At 42.7% G+C, this 17,865-nt stretch overlaps 2 protein-coding genes across 29 annotated transcripts in view; one reads left to right on the top strand and one right to left on the bottom strand.

Annotated features, from left to right (window-relative positions):
- LOC146971730 (trypsin-1-like) overlaps positions 1-17,865 on the bottom strand; it is a 215,863-nt gene that overhangs the window by 99,251 nt on the left and 98,747 nt on the right. The gene's annotated exons all lie outside the window — the stretch shown is intronic.
- arhgef1 (Rho guanine nucleotide exchange factor (GEF) 1) overlaps positions 1-17,865 on the top strand; it is a 43,885-nt gene that overhangs the window by 8,797 nt on the left and 17,223 nt on the right. For 8 of the 27 annotated variants that reach the window (XM_085801177.1, XM_085801180.1, XM_085801164.1 and 5 more), the window contains exons 2-8: positions 7,379-7,465; positions 7,661-7,774; positions 10,816-10,914; positions 12,859-12,901; positions 13,036-13,141; positions 14,251-14,391; positions 16,970-16,999. In XM_085801177.1, the coding sequence (XP_085657303.1) occupies positions 7,415-7,465; positions 7,661-7,774; positions 10,816-10,914; positions 12,859-12,901; positions 13,036-13,141; positions 14,251-14,391; positions 16,970-16,999 (584 nt within the window). In that variant the 5' untranslated portion in view covers positions 7,379-7,414. Of the gene's footprint in view, positions 1-2,955; positions 3,021-7,378; positions 7,466-7,660; positions 7,775-10,815; positions 10,915-12,858; positions 12,902-13,035; positions 13,142-14,250; positions 14,392-15,072; positions 16,878-16,969; positions 17,000-17,865 lie in introns of those variants that run through there. The other 19 variants (XM_085801170.1, XM_085801171.1, XM_085801157.1 and 16 more) reach the window with 6 other exon arrangements.

The raw sequence follows: 17,865 nt of genomic DNA, 5'->3' as shown, positions 1-17,865 counted from the left end.
ATCAAAGTTGAGTCATGAGGTCATCAAAATGTGAATGTCTGCAAACAGTGCACACAACCGTTGTAGGCCACCCTCCCCTTTTCACACTCTTCTCTGGTGAACTTTCTGTTCTTCTTGCGGTCATCGCTGGGTTTTGGTCCTGCTGTGCTCTGACTTCCTTTTCTGGTTCCCATGTGAGTGTAGCGTTTCGTTTTTTATCTTCTTCTTTTCTTTTCTTACGGAAACATTTGTGGCCTCTCTTTTTTTTGTTCCACCTTTTTTCATTCATTGTCTGCCGTGGTCTCCTTCTCCCTGCCTCGCTTTCTCTCTCTCTGTCTCCTTCTCTCTCCTTCGTTTCATCTGATAGGTCATACAGGAAATGGCTCTTATAGCTTCCTGAGGAAATTACACCCACTTCCTGTCTGTGTGCCTCCCCATTTGCCACCTTCCACTCCCCCAGTTTTTTCATCTTCTTCTTTCTTTCTTTCTTCTTCTTTGCTCGGGCGCCTCAGGGAGCAGCAGCAGCTGGAGGAGCGGTGCTGCTGCTGCTGCTGCTGCTGCTGCCCCCCCCCCCTCTCACAGTCCCTGCTAATGAGACTGAGGCCTGATGAGAGAGCCAGATAAACAGCAGTGCAAACACAGCAAGCTATAGCCATTAGCTGCTTGCTGGGCTATTTATGGGCGCTGCCCTCATAGCATATAGAGGACAGGACGCAGCCTATTGTGACTGAGTGTATAAGGAGAGATCATACAATGGATCCTGTGGCCAGGTGCATCTAGTAATTGTTAGTAAGTGAAGCTCTAATTTTAGTCTTCAGTGTAAGAAGATGTTGTCAGTGTATGAGGAACCACATGCAGCCTAATGCAGCTGGTGGGCAGCATTTAGCTTCCTGCACCATCGTCCAGAGTCGCTGGCTGGAGAGACTCTTGACAGTGTGAATCATGTGCGTCACACTCCTGACAGTTCAAATGACTCTAATATATCAACATACTAATCTGATAGAAAGCCACTGTGTAGAATCGGTCCAAGTTTACAGCAGCTTTTAGACCACATCGATGGGATAAACGTGGTGCAGATCCCTTTGAAAACTGACGGAATCTGCATGTTGCTTTCATCCAATTCATCTCAGTGTCCTCGGGTCAGATCCCTGTGGGGAAGATGGAAGACAGACGCACTTACTTTTCTTTCTTTTTGTTTTGTTTTGGTTCTATCCCTCAATGCACCAAGGTTAACATTTTTTAGAATTTCTACTTCTTACCACATCCAGAATTATTGATATTTGTCTGTTTGGATTTTGCAGCGTTGCGCCTGTAACCACACCCCACATTGATGTCACAATGTTCTTTGATTTATTCTTATCAGAAGCAAGATTTTTTTTTTCTTTCCTAATTGGTTCCAAAGAGATATAAATAACGTTGTCAGTCTTTTTGATGAGCATGGCAACGGTTTATGACTGTACATAGTTTTCCAGTTTCTAGCAGAGAATTAGATTTTTAAACATATGCTGTTCCAGATGGATTCATTCAGCTCAAGTTGGGGTGAGAATAACGTGGTCTCAGATGAAGTCTTCGATGAAGTAGGATGAAATTGAACTGACAGATGTAAAATGTAACAATAAGTAGCCTATATTTGCCAAATTTTTCAAAGTTAGAATAAGAGTGTACAACAAGGCAGGGTCATCTGAGAAACAACCTCCTATCAGACAAGACTAAGGAAGTTCAATTAAAAGTTTTGCTTAATATATTCCCCAGTATTTGTATTTTTTGCCAAATTCTTTATACAGTACATTCATATACATCTTGTTTTCTCCATTTCTCAATTTCTTTGAATGTGAAACATCCCAAAGGATGAAGAAAGTCTTACTTTTTTGAGGCCTCTAACTTCTTTTCCTTTAATCTTTAAAGATATATTATTCACTCATCACTCATCACTGCTTCTCATTACTGCTACTTCATTATCCTATATGAAAAAAATGCCTAATTTTTCACTTGGAAATGACTTCTCTCTAAAAGAGAAATGTGCTCTATTCACTTCTGACTGAATATTTTAGTTGTTTATTTGTCTTCTCCTGTGCATTTTGTTTGTTTGACTCCCCTGTTGTACTTCCTCATGTTCAGGTTAGATGTGCTGCTGTTGTACCTCACTTACTGTTTATTTCACTGCACAAAATCCCCCCTACACACAATCCAGAGATGTAGTTGCACAGATATTTCAAACTATGAGCCCATATGTGATGAAATCTGGACATGCTTTAATCATGACATATCAAAAAAGATGTCATATAAAAAAAAAAAATCAAATCAGATATGATACAGATTCTTGCAAGAACCTAGAAGGGATATCTCTGGATTCTTTTTTTTTTGTTTTGGGATAGTGTTTTGTTTGATCAGAAAGAAAGTGTACTTGAGTGCACCTGTGCATCACTGCAACGCAGGATGAGAGCCAAGAGAAGAGCAAAAACAAGGCATCAGAGGGTGTTAAAGCCCGGCTTCACTCAAAAATGTGCTCTGCTTCTTGTAATTTCACTTGGAGTTTGACCGTCCTCCTGTATCATATCAAACTGTATGATAGGCTATCAGCTTTGAGCTGTTCTGAGTGCAGCTCAGACCGTGTGCTCATGTGCTCTTAGTCTTGTTGAGAAGTGCTGCCTCACATGTGTGCGTGTGTGTGCGTGTGTAATCCAGTGATATACATGTGTGCTGGCACCAGTCCTATCTATGATGATCATTTTTCACCAATGCCAGTGATATATAATGATATGCTTTGAGTGACCTTGTGGGGGTAAAAGTCTGTGTTGTGGGGATAAACTGGATTACAACTGACTGGTGATGAACTTCCTGCACCGGTTGCTTCTAAAACTGTATCGGCATCATTTCATGTCGACTGCGTCTCTGTTTGTTGTTGAAACGACCTGCATCATTTGACCCGGTCCTTTATCACACTGCCCTCTGACAGCCACCGTCATGTTATTGCAGGAGCTTGATTGACAGGTGTGGTCTCCTCCACTCGCGGCATGGACGCCGAAGATGCCCACCTCGGGGTGAGGTCACAGTTCGACGACTCCTCCTCCTCCTCCTCCTCCTGTTCTCAACCAGAGGGGTTTCCACACTAACGCAGCTTGTTTCAGGGGCTTAACTTTTGCACAAGAGAGCTGATGTAACAGCGACTCGGTTATTATTAGGTTTGCAGCGTGTAACCTCTTAGTGACCTGGTGGAAACATGAAATGCTAAACTGTTTGAACGATGAAACAGGTGCAGTTTTTTTTTTTTTTTCTTCAATTGCTCATGTACAGTATTAGACCTCGGCCTGGTCAGGGATGGAGAGGAATGCTGCTGTAAAGACCAGTTGTCGGGGTACACACACACACACATACACACACACTCACGCACGACACACACATACACGTACGTTCACCGGCGGCTCCCCACAATCACATAGGAATGGCCCCCTCCCACATACGTGCTGAGTGTTAACCCACACACACGCACACACACAAAGGCACGTACGCTTGATGGCTATCATCAGATTGATGCCACCTGACACTTAGTTAGTCCCGGAATGTGATGGGAGGGAGGGGAGAGGCTGGGTGGGTGGGTGGGTGAGTGGGTGAGTGGGTGGGGGGGGCAGCTGCCTACTCTCAGGAGCGACCAGAGCTGATCTCTGCACTTCTGGGGCATTCTGCTTTAAATACCATATACTCGTACACAGGGCCGTTGCTAGGAATTCTGGGCCCCCTTAAAGAATACTAAACTGGGCCCCTACCCCCTAACATTTCCAGTTTCTTTTCTTAGACTACGTAATTATGTATTATCATTTTTTATTTAGCCTACTTTGTTTTGATGCTAATGCAGCATTACTACAAAAATTAGACTACTGGGGTTTTTTATGGGCCCCACTGGGCGCTGGGCCCCTAGAATTATCATCACCTTTCTCCCCTATACGGCCCTGCTCGTGCACACACACCCCTGCCCACACCTCAGCTGCGTCCATATCAGCCAGGAAGGACCCTCACAGTTTGGAGCTTATGCCCTCTATCATACACTAATGGAGGTGAGAGGGGGAGGGAGGGGGGCTCTGGTTACTGTTGAAACTCACAGACTGTCTCCATCTGTTGTCTGAACTGTGCCATATGCTGGAATGCACCACTTGGCTCCTCCTGGGCAGAGGAGGCTCCGGCTCCTGCCCCCTCTCTCTAATCCCCCTGCTCTTTAAATTCAGAGCGGAGCTGACCTTACCTACTTCCATCTGAGTAACCATAATTACCCCCGCCCCCCCTTCCCCACCCCCTGCTGGCTTCAATTTGTCTTTCAGAATATCAACGTGCACCACAGTTACTCCCGTATCATAACAATAACAGGGGGTTCAACGTCTCCTGTAACGAGGAGGCAGTGTACTGTATCAGCGGTGGGTTTTTAAAAGAAGTCTGGGTTTTACAGCGCGTCCTGATTGGAGGCGGTCAACTGAGACGGAAACAGAGATTATGCACCGTCAATTGCACCCATTGAAAAAAAAAAATCCAATTCATAGCTAATTAAATAACAGACTAAACAGGCGATCATGAAAATAAGCAGCAGGTTTACTGTCGTTTAGTTCTGACATTATGTTACATCTGAGAGATAAACACAGGTGAATCTGAATGAGACGCTTTCTGAGGCCGAGAGAGAACATTGTTTTTTGTTTAGTTTTGTTTTTCACACGAGATGTAACAGTGAAAGCATTTTGTCTTTTCCACCAGGAAATAACTAGAGCTGCGTTTACAGTGGTTATAAGCTGTGGTTGTCATGGTGACATAATACCTTCTTCATTGTCTCAGTAAAGGTGGCTGTGGAGGTTTTTGGTGAGGTGTTTGGTGGCTGGGTGTTAGTGTGTGTATGTGTGTGTATGTGTGTGTCCATGCAAATGCCCGTCTGTGGCCCTGGCGCTCCTACTGTATGTGTGTGTGTGTGTTTAGCTAACCCCCCTCCCACGCATGTTACACCAGCGCTGGCCTTTCTCAACCCGCAGCCCACTGGAAACGGCCATGAATGAACACATTCTCTCTCTCTCTCTCCTGACTAACAGCTCTGTTTCTCTCTCCGTCTCTGTACAAGAACTCACCTTGACCTCAAAGCATTTGTCAGCCATCCTGCTGACCACTGTGCACACACACTTACGCACACACAAACCATTGTGCTCAGTCCACAAATCGAAATTGCGGTTGTGTACACACCACACAGTCGCTTTTCCCCTATCAACTCTAACCACTGAGTCATTTAGCTGTAAATGTGAATGTGTTCTGCATAATACCACATTCATCTGAAGAATTAGACATGCAGTGTTAATATGTAGAAACTGGGTTATCAACTAAGCTGCAATAATTTGGGATTTCTTATTGAACATTTGTAAATTGTTAATTTAGGGATAACATAAAAGAATGTAGTGAACATGAATTACCTGAGTTTGTTAGAAATGCACGGAGCGGTCGGATGATGTGGATGCAATTCTTCTATTTCATTTTATGTTATGATATTGATGCATATGAAAACATTAATAAACACCATTGACAAGTAAAGTAAGTAACCATGCAGGATTCTCTAGTCTAGAATCAGTTTCTTTGCCCTTCCAAATGTTGGCATCTATCTGTCAAATCAAGTTATTTCATCATATTGATGCATCAGTCTAGAAAATCTAATATTGCCACCAGACGTTTACCCAGATTAACTTCATAAAACCAGAAATATTAACCAAAGTATAGAAAAATCTGTCATGGCTGACACATTATTAACTTCTTGCCATATAAAATAATGATTACAATGAATTTTAGATCCGGAGCAGTTCTCCGATTAATTTATAAATGTCTTACAATCTAAAAGCAAAATGCACTACAAGATATAAGGACAACAACAGTGGTTTAAAGGTATAAAGGTTGAATTGATAGAGACCTGAATTACTGTAACTGAAATCAGATAAGCTATATGATCAGAGGTATTACAGCCTCGATAAACCTCTTGAACATTATAATTTGTTCCTATAATGAATAATGACCTTATATAACCGAATTCATAATTCAGAGTCTTTACAATAAGTTCCTGATAAATTCTTTAATAAGCTCCTTACTGTTTCCCCATGGGGTTTTTCTTGCGCAGAGACCATTAACGCCCTTTTCCTCTCTCACCTTACACCTCGTTGGCACCGCTCAGACGTTGCCCTCTGCACTCACCTAGCAGTGGACAATGGTAAACGTACGGTCTAGCCGTTGGCCTTTTGTGTTGTTGTGTTTTTGATGTGTGTTCATTTGTGTGGGTCTGGGTGTTCCGTGGTGGCGGCTCCGAGTCTGCAGCCTTCAGAGAGCTGAATACAAGGAGCAATGTGTTGTTTGTGTTGTTGGGTGTGTATGCGTGCAGGGGAAGTGGTGTGGGGTGTGAAGGGCAGGGATAAATTGGTCACTAGCTCCAATGCCGTTTTTTCCCCCATTCGTGGATTTCAAAGGCTCGGACCGGCATCAATAAACCTTTTTAATTTCAGATCAGTCTAGTTTCATTTCTACACCTGGAGGGTTTATGTCATGGCAGCTACGTGACGGTTTTCCTCTAAGTGGATTACTGAACAACACCAGGCTGAATAAACAATTTCCAACAGCAAGATTTTTCAACTTTAGAAAAAGTCCGCACTGCATGTTACTCCCTGAATCATTTGTTCCCCTGAGTTCAACACCCAAACTAAATTTTTTAGTCTGGCCTGGGGGGAACGAGGACTTAAGCGATGCGCAGAAGAAACCGATCTCAACAAAACAGTTGAGGTTATTTAGTTAAAAACCTTTTTAATTGCTTCGTTATCAGTTCATTCTCAGTGTCCTGCTCCCAGAAGCCTGATGATTTATTCCAAGAGAGAATAAGGTTTACTGAACCCAAGTAAAGCTCCCTCAGTGGTTTCTCATTATCACAGTTAAAGCCATTTTTAAAAAAATAAAATAAAACGGAGCAAAGTCAGTCATTCTTGATAAAGGACGTGATAAAGTGCAGGCCTCTTTACCTGCTTTATATCCCTCCACCTCTCTTTGCTCATATCATATATATATATATATATACAGTATATCATATATCAATGGGATTCAACTTATTTCATGAAACCACAAGAGATGTAACACATCAAGCCCGTCTCACCCTTCACAAAACCGGATTGGATGCTGGGACAGTTTCCCTCTTTTCCGCTTGATGTTGTTTTCCACTGGGAAAGTTCACTTTGTCCAAACTTTAATCTGGCTTCATGTCTGGCTCTGCTCAGCGGGGGCTCACGACGTCACAGAGCGATAGCTTGCCAGTTGAAAGTATAGCACATAATGGTTTGCTAATTGTCTTGTTTTCTTCCTTCCTCCCTCCCTTTCTCCTCCCCTCCTCCCCTCCTCTCTGTCTCCATAGCAGGGTGTGTTTGGGGCTCATTGCTCTAACCCAGCCATGAGCATCATCGGGGCTGAGGATGAGGATTTCGAGAATGATCTTAATGATGTGAGTGAATAAAATTCTGTAATCGTATCAGTTTGATGCCATTTTTATTACCATTTATTATTATTCAATCAATTGTTTTCTCTGCATGTTCTCTCTCTCTCTCTCTCTCTCTCTCTCTCTCTCTCTCTCTCTCTCTCTCTCTCTCTCTCTCTCTCTCTCTCTCTCACTCTCTCTCTCTCTGTCTCCCTCTGTCAGACGGTGGAGGACCAGTGTGCATACTTTAACAATATAGAGCTGTTGAAGGACAGGCCGACCCACCTGCTGGTCTTCATGCAACATGTCTTTCTCCAGTTTGACCCTGCTCCCATGGTGAGAACCAGAACCAAACGTGTTGAGTCCATGTGTGTGTTCAACAGACAGATTAATCACACATTAACCTCCTGAGACCCGAGCTTTTTTCTGGTGTGCATTTTTTATTTCTCCTTGCTATCTGGGATAAGTAGGACCTAATAAGTACAATACCTAAAGTTTGTCTTTGTACAGGAAGTAGTTTTTGCAAAAAATGATGTCCTCATATGAGGACACTGGGATTATCTCAACATAAAAAAAACTGTATTTGCTGTTTGGGACCAGAAGGGCCCAATTTGGGTAAATTCAAAATTTCAGCTTTCTACAATAAGTAGTTCTCTCAAAAATCAGTGTCCTCATACGAGGACATTGGGTCGAAAAACAATGAATCCTACTGTATATAGAATACAGTGACATATGGAAGTTCAAAGGGGTTTTATTCTAAAATGCCACATCAGATTGGCCTGATTTTTGTTTAGTTTTGTTTTGAGTGTCATCCTGAGGTCAAGTACTATCAGTCTGAAGTGGAACGGTCAAGTAATAACAAGTAGTTTTTAAGAAATGTGAATCCTCCTGAGACCCTGCGTCCTCATACGAGGACATTATTTTTGCCTCTTAGCACCATGATACTCCCTTTTTAAAAACTTTGACCTATTAGCCACATTTAGGGACACTGCCTGCACCATCTTGTGGTGATATCACAAAAAAAAGGCAACAACAACATGGTACTTTAATAACATAACATAGTCCCAATGTCCTTAAACGAGGACGTGACATTTATTGATGTCTATTACTACGCTGATGCTACTATTACTAAAATGTGTCAACTTTTAATGCCATATGAAGACAGAGACATTGTTGTACATGAATACACTGGTTTCATTCATAAAATTTGGATTTAATTCTTCTCTAACCCTCTACTCACCCTCATGTCGACTAAGGGCTGAGAGAATTTTCAGAGTCCTCCGTGCCTTCTCTGAGTTACGGGGGGGTCCGCGCAGCAGTATTTGTTCATATAATGGTTATGAATGGATACCACTTTTCTTCGTCCAAAAAGACACACCAAAAAACATCCAAATACCTTCATACTGCTCGTCTGTAATGTCCCTCTTGTGTTGAAGCCCCGACATGAGAAATTGTTCTGCCGGTCAGTGCAAATCTCGCAAAGAGCAGTAAACCGAGACACTGGGAGCTTCCGCTACAGACAAGCTTAAAATATAGACTTATTTAATTTTTTTCGGAACAAAATATTCTCACAGCTCCTAGTTGACATGACGGTGAGTAGATTATGAGTGAAATTTGAATTTTGGGTGAACTATCCCTTTAACGATGGATTAGTTAAAATCATTATTTGCAGCCATTTGGGCTGAAATATAGGTATTGCTTATAATAAAGTCATTGTGTAGGTGTTGATCCTGCTCCACTGTCCAAACTGCGTGATGAAGAGCTGCACAAATGTGGCTAAGTTAATAATTATAATGAATTTTCTGAGGACTGAGATGCAACTTGAACACAAATGACTGTTTGTTCAACTCTAGAAAAACAGAAAAACATTTCTGTTCAGCAGTTTATATTATTACAACCAGACGTCTTATTTTGACTCTCATCGGTTTTGAAACCCTTTGAAGTGTGATGTGGGCATGTGGCAGCTCCACGGTTTGGTCTGTTAGAGTGAGCAAGATAAGCATCATCTGAAGGAGTCCCGGCTAAATGTAGAACAAGTATTTCCAGTAGATACAGGTTTTTTGTATATCAACAGAGGGTGTCCTTCAGTCATTGCACTTTCAACTCAACAGTGTCCTCAAGGCAAATACCTGAGATCAGTCAAATCATTTACTGTACCTGTGAAGAGAAACTGCTTGTTCAGATCTTATATGCATTAGAGTCCACTCTTCAAAGTCAATGCACCTGATCAGATTAATTAATTATGAAAGCAAAATCTTAACTCGTACATCCTAGGGGTGAGGGGAAACATCAGTACAGCACAGTACCATGTATCATGAGGCAATATGGATTCATGGACATCAAATATGAATCCTTTATTATAAATTGAAAATCTGAATTACAATTTTTGTACTAGAATAAGAGAGCACTTTTTATGACTGCATGTATTTTTATTGCAATAGTCAGGATATGAAAAAAAGTTTCAAATTGCAATAGTATTGTATTGTGCCTTAAGTATGGTGATAATATATGGGGCCTCCCCCACCTCTAATACCCCCTATAAGCTTTCACCAACAGGACAAGAGTGTACATTTCCAAACTTGACCCTGTTTGTGTGTGTGTGTGTGACTACATGTGAATCAGTGTGTCTATAAAAGCCTGCCTATCCTTTCCCCTTTGTTCCGCACACAGACACCGTGACCTACCACAGGTACTATTACTGTACACCTCCCAAAGCCATGGTGCCCCCTCCCCCACTCCCTCCCTCCCTTATTCCTCTTCCTTGTTCTCCTTTTTTCATCCCATTTGTCCATGTGGAGAATAGAAGTTGTGTTGTTTCCTGTAGAGTTTACACAAAGAGTGATGTTGGGCGAATGGCTGCTTGCTTAGTCGGCTAGTTTCTGTTTTGATGTGAACCCAAGATTTACACATAATAGATTACACATAGAAAATTATTGTGGCATTCAAAACAATGAGATTGTGGCATTATGCCATTATGATTAAAATCCAATTAGTCCCAGTGATTGGATGATTCATGTCATCACCTTGACTTCTATGATAACCAGGGAAGTTAACGCAAATGATTTCATAATGTTCCTATTATTTTGTCCACCCATATTCCAATCATTGGTGGTGGGCGTGGCAGCAAACACAGCTCTTTGATGCAAAACAGCTGAACAGCAGCACAAATCTCAGCCTCCAAACTAGCGCCTCTTCAACTTGTTTTTTCAAACTGAGTCACAGTAGAACTGTTATAATACACTGCATCAGTTAAAGCACCCTATTGAGCTGACAAGTGAGTGTATAGTAATATCAGATATGCAGGTAATGGTGGAGCAGCGTGCAAAAGCAATTGAAATTCATCAGCACTCACTGGTTCTCTGTCCTTCCTCTCTCAGCTGTGTTACCTCCACGCTGACCTCTTCAAGACCCTCAGCTCCAAAGAGACCAAGAAGCAATTTGTGGAGTTCCACAGCAACTTCTTGGACAAGGGTGCAGTAAGTAGCTGCTGAATTTCTTGCAAGAATGTTGCCTGCATGTAAATTGAACGTGGATAACGAACGGCCCAGACAAGTCATGAAGCCAGAGACAGGAAGGGAAACAACATAGGAGAATGCACTCTAAAGTTAAAGCAGAAGTAAGCGATATTTTTGTGTTAATATAAGTCTTAAATAGTTATATCTTCCGACAGCAATCACTTACATAGAGTGTTTGGACCGAAACACGGGTCTGTCAGTCACTCTGCTCTGCTCTGAGCCGAGGAGAAAACTTTTCTCGTATCCTACAAGTTTTATCCAATGAGGAGAGAGAACGGCATGAAGGGCTGTGTGTGCAGCCAAGGGATGCGCGTGAATGTGGTGACGTAGGGACGAGGACCAATAGATCCATGACGAGGGCGGGGGCTGCTAACTCCATTGGCAGACAAGACGTTATGGTGCGTTCAAGGCAACCTGTAACTTGTGTTTTTCTGACCTGTGAAGTCGTACCAGTTCGATCTGGTACGAGTTCACGGGTCGGAAGTTACGAGTGGCCGTTATAGTGACTTTCACAGGTAAAACAGGTCGGAAAAACACGAGTGGGTTGCCTGGAACGCTACAAAGTCGTAAGTCGTGACGTGAAGCTGTAATTTACGGTTTCAAAAGCCTGCCTGGAACGCAGCATTAGCCAAAGCGACCGGATCGCTTACTTCTGCTTTAAGGTTAAATAAAAATAGTTAGTCAGGAGGAGTATGTGAAAGCACCCAGTGATAATGAGACACGTGCGTGTTTTATTAGTTTATGAATGAATGCTTTATCTAAAAGCTCTAAGAGATTAAATGATATGGGATAAGCAAATCCTTCATAAAGAAGCACAGTTGCTCTGATATCCTCATGAGATTTGATCCCATATTCTTAGGCAGTGTTTGAACTGAGGTCATTTCAGCTCCTTTTTGGGAAGGATGCAACAGTGCGGTGGAGGTCTTCACTGACAGACACTGTTTGGACTTCATTGCTTTATAGTGATGACCTTAGCAGATGTTGCAGAAGCTGTATAACTTCACATATCAAATTATGCTTGCATGGTTTTATGCTTTGAAATTCATCCAGTGGTCCTATAATGAAGGACTGAAGCTCAGTACTGAGTCTTTTTTTCTTTGTCTTTCAGTTTTTGATTCAAAATCACTTCACAATATGGATATGATATTTGTAGCATAATGTGTTGTATCAACAGGAATTCGATGTAATCAGCTGTAGTCTCTGAGCCGGACCCAGGGGAGACATTGGAGGACATTGTGTGCAAATGTTTTGCTTGTTGGGGCATGGCTGCGTGGCCTGTGTCTGTGCACCACCTTCCACACTGGCTGCGTCTTTTCCCGTCACTTCTCCCCACACACCTGGTCTCTGTCACCCCTTTGTTATGTTTCTTCCTCGACGCTCATCACACTGTGCGCGTCTGTCAGCTCAGCTGGCCTGCGCTGCACACTCTCTCCCTCCCGTTCTGCCTGCGCGACCCCACAGCTTCCTGTCAGGATCGTGAGAAAGCCCTTCAGGACCAATCATCCTCTCTTAGCCCCTCTTTTTTTTAACCCCCATCTCCTTTGGAAACCCTTCAACTTAAAGTTGGCCCATGTGCTTGTTTTCATGGCAGTGACAGCGCAACGTATCTGCTATTTGGAATATCTGTATTTTTTTTATTTCTAGTGTTCAAATGACCCCTTGTGGTGATATCTAGCTACTGCATCTCCTCCCTTGATGCCATAATGTTTTCCCTGGGTCCACAAAAAACCAAGAAGCAATACATATACAGCAAAAAATAGAATAGAATAGAACGACTCAGTTGTTTAAAGAGTCAGTCCTCTAATTTATTGAATCCCTGATATCTTACATATGCCTTAAAATAAAAAAAATGTTCTTATTATCTATTATCTTTGTGCCTATTTTGTCTTTTGCTTCAAATTACAGATTCTTAGAGTGACAGTACCAGCAACTTTAGCCACTGAGTTGGGTAAGTTATTTTCCTGTGGTATAATTAATTAAGTCTTAACACTTTCTTAATAATATATGTACACCACAGCCCTGCTTGGTGTTGCCTTGTCTGTGTCACTACCTCTGACTTACTCCCTGTCTTCACTCTCTAAGACCGAATCCGTCCGGAGATGCTCCCTGAGGAAACCCAAAGGCGCTATGCTCAGGAGGTCCAGTATGCACAGGCTGCTGAAGTGGCCAAACAGCTTGAAGACTTCAGGTAAGAAGCCCTCAGCCTGAACACAGTCTTTATTATATCCCAGACTTTTGTTTTATACTGTAGATCTACACTATTGAGCTCAGTTCATGATCACAGCCGGCTGCTTTGGGACTGATAATGATTGGCATGTGTTGAAGGACATTATGCTCCCTTAGCCTTAATTAAAAAATAAGTATATTATGTAATATTATGTCCTGTGTGTATGCCTGGAGAAATGATGTGTTGTAGTATCTTTCATGCGTCTCAGCACAACTATAACTGAAACTCTCCCCTGTAATTGTATCTGAGGTTTGATAAATGTTCAAATCAGTCACCCAGCAGGTGAGCTCGCTTCAAGTTCACAGTTTTTATGTGATTTTTAATTGTGGTTAATGTGACTTCCGACAATTTTGCAAAGTAGTTTTATCTCTTAACATCAAAGAGTAACAGTAAGAGCGAGGGAGAGAGAGTTAAAAGTTGCCTCAGAGGAGCAACCCACCCCGGAGGAAACCACCTTTGAATGTTCATATTTGACACATAAACATGATTTACTCATAATCTCTACGTAATAAAAGGCATTGCTCATCCAAATTGCAGTAAGAGGCTGCAGGCTCCTCACCTCACCAGTTCACTGTGTGCAAAAATGGTGCCTCAGATCTAGCTTCTGATACTTTTAAAACATCTGTTAAAATCTAATTACCCTACTTTCAGCTGCAAGCAACTATTACTCAAGACTTCCTTTGAGAAAAAGACATCCTGGTGTCTTACTGTCTTTTTCAGCACTTCCTGTCTGTGATGCTGAAGCTTAGCTTAGTTATTTAACATCTTAGACTGACTTGGATGAGTATAAACACAAAAATGATCTGATCTGAGATGGGACTGACCTTCAGTCCGTTCAGAAAATCAAAACCTTAGAAGACACAAACAAGCAGATATGGAAATCACAGAGAGGACGGTGAGCGTTGAATGAATTTGCCTTCTGTTCAGTAGCCTGGCATGAAGAGCCACATTACAGAAACAGTCCCTCTTCAGCTGCTTTATGTGTCCGCTCGCTGAAAAGGAGAAAAACATGAATCAACTTTCTGTGTCAATACTCTGTGCCAAACTGCTCCGGCTTTGTCTCGCTACAGGCAGAAGAGGATGATGGGTATGACCCCCAATGAGGCCGAGCTGGTCGACGTGGAGAGCCACTATCCCACCGACCGCGTCCCGACGGAGATGAAAGAGAAGTCTGTGGCCGAGAACCTGCTGGACAAGATGTCTGAGACACAGTGAGTGTTGGTCCCTGCTGCTTAGAGGCAACTTCAACTTCAACTTTTATTCGTTTTGTCCCCCGGGGGGGCAATTGGTTTTGCAGTAGACAAGCAAGGGACATGGGGATAACACAACCCCTGAGACAAAACACATACACATCCAATTACACAAACCACAGTTCCATCAACACAGGGATGGTGATCCGCAATGCACAATCCAAAAGTCAACAATAGAAAGATGCATGTCAGTAGTACAGACATCAATATCTATAAATATAAAGTGCAACAACATTGCATGTAAAAATAAAAGTAAAAAACAAGGTGCAAAAACACTGAATGCATGTAGCATGGCAGCATGAGGAAGAGTTAATGTGGCTCTACTTGTTTGCAGAGGTTTGGATTAACACTGTTGAATAAACAGTGCAAAAAATAAAGTCTCCCTTCTAGATTAAATTTCAAAGGGGCATCTCAGTTCAAACTATCTATCACATGCTGCTAATAGTGAGATTTTAAACTTGACAGCTAATAATCCATACAGCAGTTTAAATCAGTTTAAATGACTGTAGCATTATACTTATTAAATCTTTTGTTCCCTGCAGCCTCAATTTACCTCACATTTGAACTTCAAACTGGCTCCCAGCCACAGCAACTGGTGCTAACTGGTACTCACAGAGCAATTATTATTCCTTGTTTGACCAGACAGTTCCTGTAACTGTGGCACCAGAGGAACTAATAACTAGAAAGTCCCTTTTTGCATGTTCCTGTTTGGGTTCCTGTTGCCTCTGAAGAATTGTGACTATCAGTCCAATTTGACAGAAGCCTGGAAACAAAAACTCCTCGAATAAAGTGCATTTCTTACAGAGAAGAAAACAACAACAACTCAGTTGTCATGAGGATATTATTAAAAGAAAACTCTCCAGCAGTAATTGGACAGTGGGGAAACAGTCTTCTCTCTATTACCTGCTGCTCTATGCTCAAAGCTGAGAACATGACTGGTCTGTCAAAGCCGTTTAAAATCAGATCTGTTCCCTCTGAAGTCGGCGCTTCACTCTTCACAAAGCTCTGTAGTAGTAGTAGGCACAGTCGACGTCAGCCGTGCACAGAACCCGACTCGATACTAAGCCCAGCGACAAATACAGCAGGAGATGGAGAAAACCAGGCTCACTGGACTAGAGAGCTGAAGTGATTGGAAGAGAGCACAATAGAGCAAGAAGGAAATGAGGAGACAGAGAGGAAAAGATGGAGTCAGCAGTGCCACGCTGGCAGGAAGGCTCTCCCCTGGCATTTTGCCAACTCAGAGGAAGGGGGGGGGAGGCAGTGGAGGGGTTACACATCGGAAGAGAGAAGGGGAGAGCGAGGGCCAGAGGGTTATCGATGCTGGATGGCTCCCGCCCCGGACGACGGTTAAAGAAAGACAGAAAGAAAGAGATCTGCAGGGAAAGTTAATCTATCCTTGACCCCGTGGCCAACTACAATGTGTTATCCTCAACAAGAGGCGAGTCAAACAGAGAGAGAGGGGAGGCCAGGGAGAGGGCAGGAGACTGTCTAACTTCATCTTGTCAGGAGAGAGGGAAAAACGTGAACAGCAGAAATGAAAAAGGAGATGCACTGTGCACAAGCAGCACTCATCCTACCACACTGTCGGACTCAAAAAGCCTGCAGAGCAGCCTGTAACAAAGATGTTAGAATTCAGTTTTTGCCTCTCTTAGCGACGATCACACAGTTGGATCTCTTTCTCCGATGCACAGTTGCTTCATTCACTCAGCTCCATTCATCCCCCCTCTGACAATCATCTCTCTATTCCCCTCACTCACTCCCACGTTCTCCCACACACTTGTACCCAGTAACCCCCTCACAGCCCCTTCCTCAGCGGACCACAACACAGTGACCTCACCCCCCATCTGCTTCTCATTGGTCTCCCTGTTGATGAGAACAAGGCGACCGCACCATTTCATTGGATTATGCAGGGAAATCCAGGGGAAACCCCTCCCATCCTTTATGTTCATAGCAAAACATGAGTGTCCAATTTCCACAGTCTTGCCTGCATGTTGCATCAGACAAAAACATGCTTAAATAGACATTTCCGCCGCGTTGGAGCATTCTTGAGTTCGGATTCCCTTTTGCAGACGATTTTGCTGGAGAGGCAAACCAGAGCAGATAAAGTTTTAGACAGTCCCGAGTCGAAATAGTTTGAGTTATTCTTCAAATCTTCAACAGTTGCAAGTTCGATTTTGATTTTCTAAAACAGTTTTAGCAGATAGAGGTGCAGCTTTTTGATGCATCTCTCACTTTTTTGATCTTTTTTTTTTTTTTGCACTTTTTTTTTCTCTTTTCTTTGCAAAGTTTAGAATATGTTCAATTGCATCTTCTCTGAACACAATAACATTACAATCAGCTTTGAGTTGGATCAGGAAAAGCATAGTCACTTCAGGTTCCACCGGCCCAAAACACAGTTAACAATCAGTCGAGCAAGAGAGAGAAAAAATGCTACTTAAAAGGAAGAGGTGAGCTCGATGCTGCAAGATTGCTCTGTTGTCTTTTCCTGTGCAGGAGCAACATCACTGACGTACTATGTCTCTGTTTTTTTTTCTTTCAGACCAACAATCGTCGCAGACGAGGAAAAATGGTGAGTAAAGTTTTTTTTTGCTCCCAGTGAAGAGAATGTTGTATACAATAAATGTTCTGTATGTGCACATGAACTGACCTGACCTTCGCATGCATCTCTTATGCTTGGGTGTGGTCAAACCACAACATTTTTGCATGAGGTAAAAGCGCATCAGATACTCATTACAACATCTTTCCGTTGAGTTGCTAAAGAGATGACACCCAAATAACTTAAAAATTCTCACCGTAGTCTATGTTATAAAGTGATGCTCGAATTTTCTGCTTCTTAATGAATGTGCTGCACGTGAGTTATAAAAGTATGCAGTACATTCAGTAGGTTTTTTATGTTTTTTTTTCTCTGAACAGTTCTGGTGCTCTGCAACTTAGCTTCTTTATGTTGACTTGTCAGGGTCTTCAGACCGTCACCGTACCCTCTGTAGCTCTGCCGTGACTGGTGCTGAGAGACACATGTACTTTTGTTGTGGGACCTCCCCAGAGGCTCCTCCCGTCGTCCTTTTCATATTACTCCCAACTCCTCTTTTTTCCTCTCAGCCCCTCCTTCATCTCTTTGTGTTATATTGTTCCCTCCTCCTGTCCAACTCCTCCTCCTCCTCCTCCTCCTCCTCCTCCTCCTCCTCTTCTTCCTCCTCCTCCTCACGTTCTGGATATCTTCAACTCTCCACCTTCCCCTCCCTGCATCTGTCCCTCCTCCTGTTCATCCTCACGTTTTATTTCCCTCATCTGCACTATCCATTACATCTCGAGTCTCTCTCAGCATCAGTGACCCCCAGAGACCACTGCAGCATTTCTGTCCTTTATTGCTTCCTTTAATATGAAATATACCAAGGATAGATCCCTTTTCATTGAAGCATTGCCTGGAATGTCTAT

Source organism: Trachurus japonicus, chromosome 16 (genome assembly GCF_045865225.1).
Source record: "Trachurus japonicus isolate A0001 chromosome 16, Traja_1.0".
In the NCBI taxonomy this organism is placed as follows: Eukaryota; Metazoa; Chordata; class Actinopteri; order Carangiformes; family Carangidae; genus Trachurus; species Trachurus japonicus.
The sequence above is the reverse complement of the archived record's forward strand: the minus strand, read 5'-3'. Positions and strand labels throughout refer to the sequence as shown.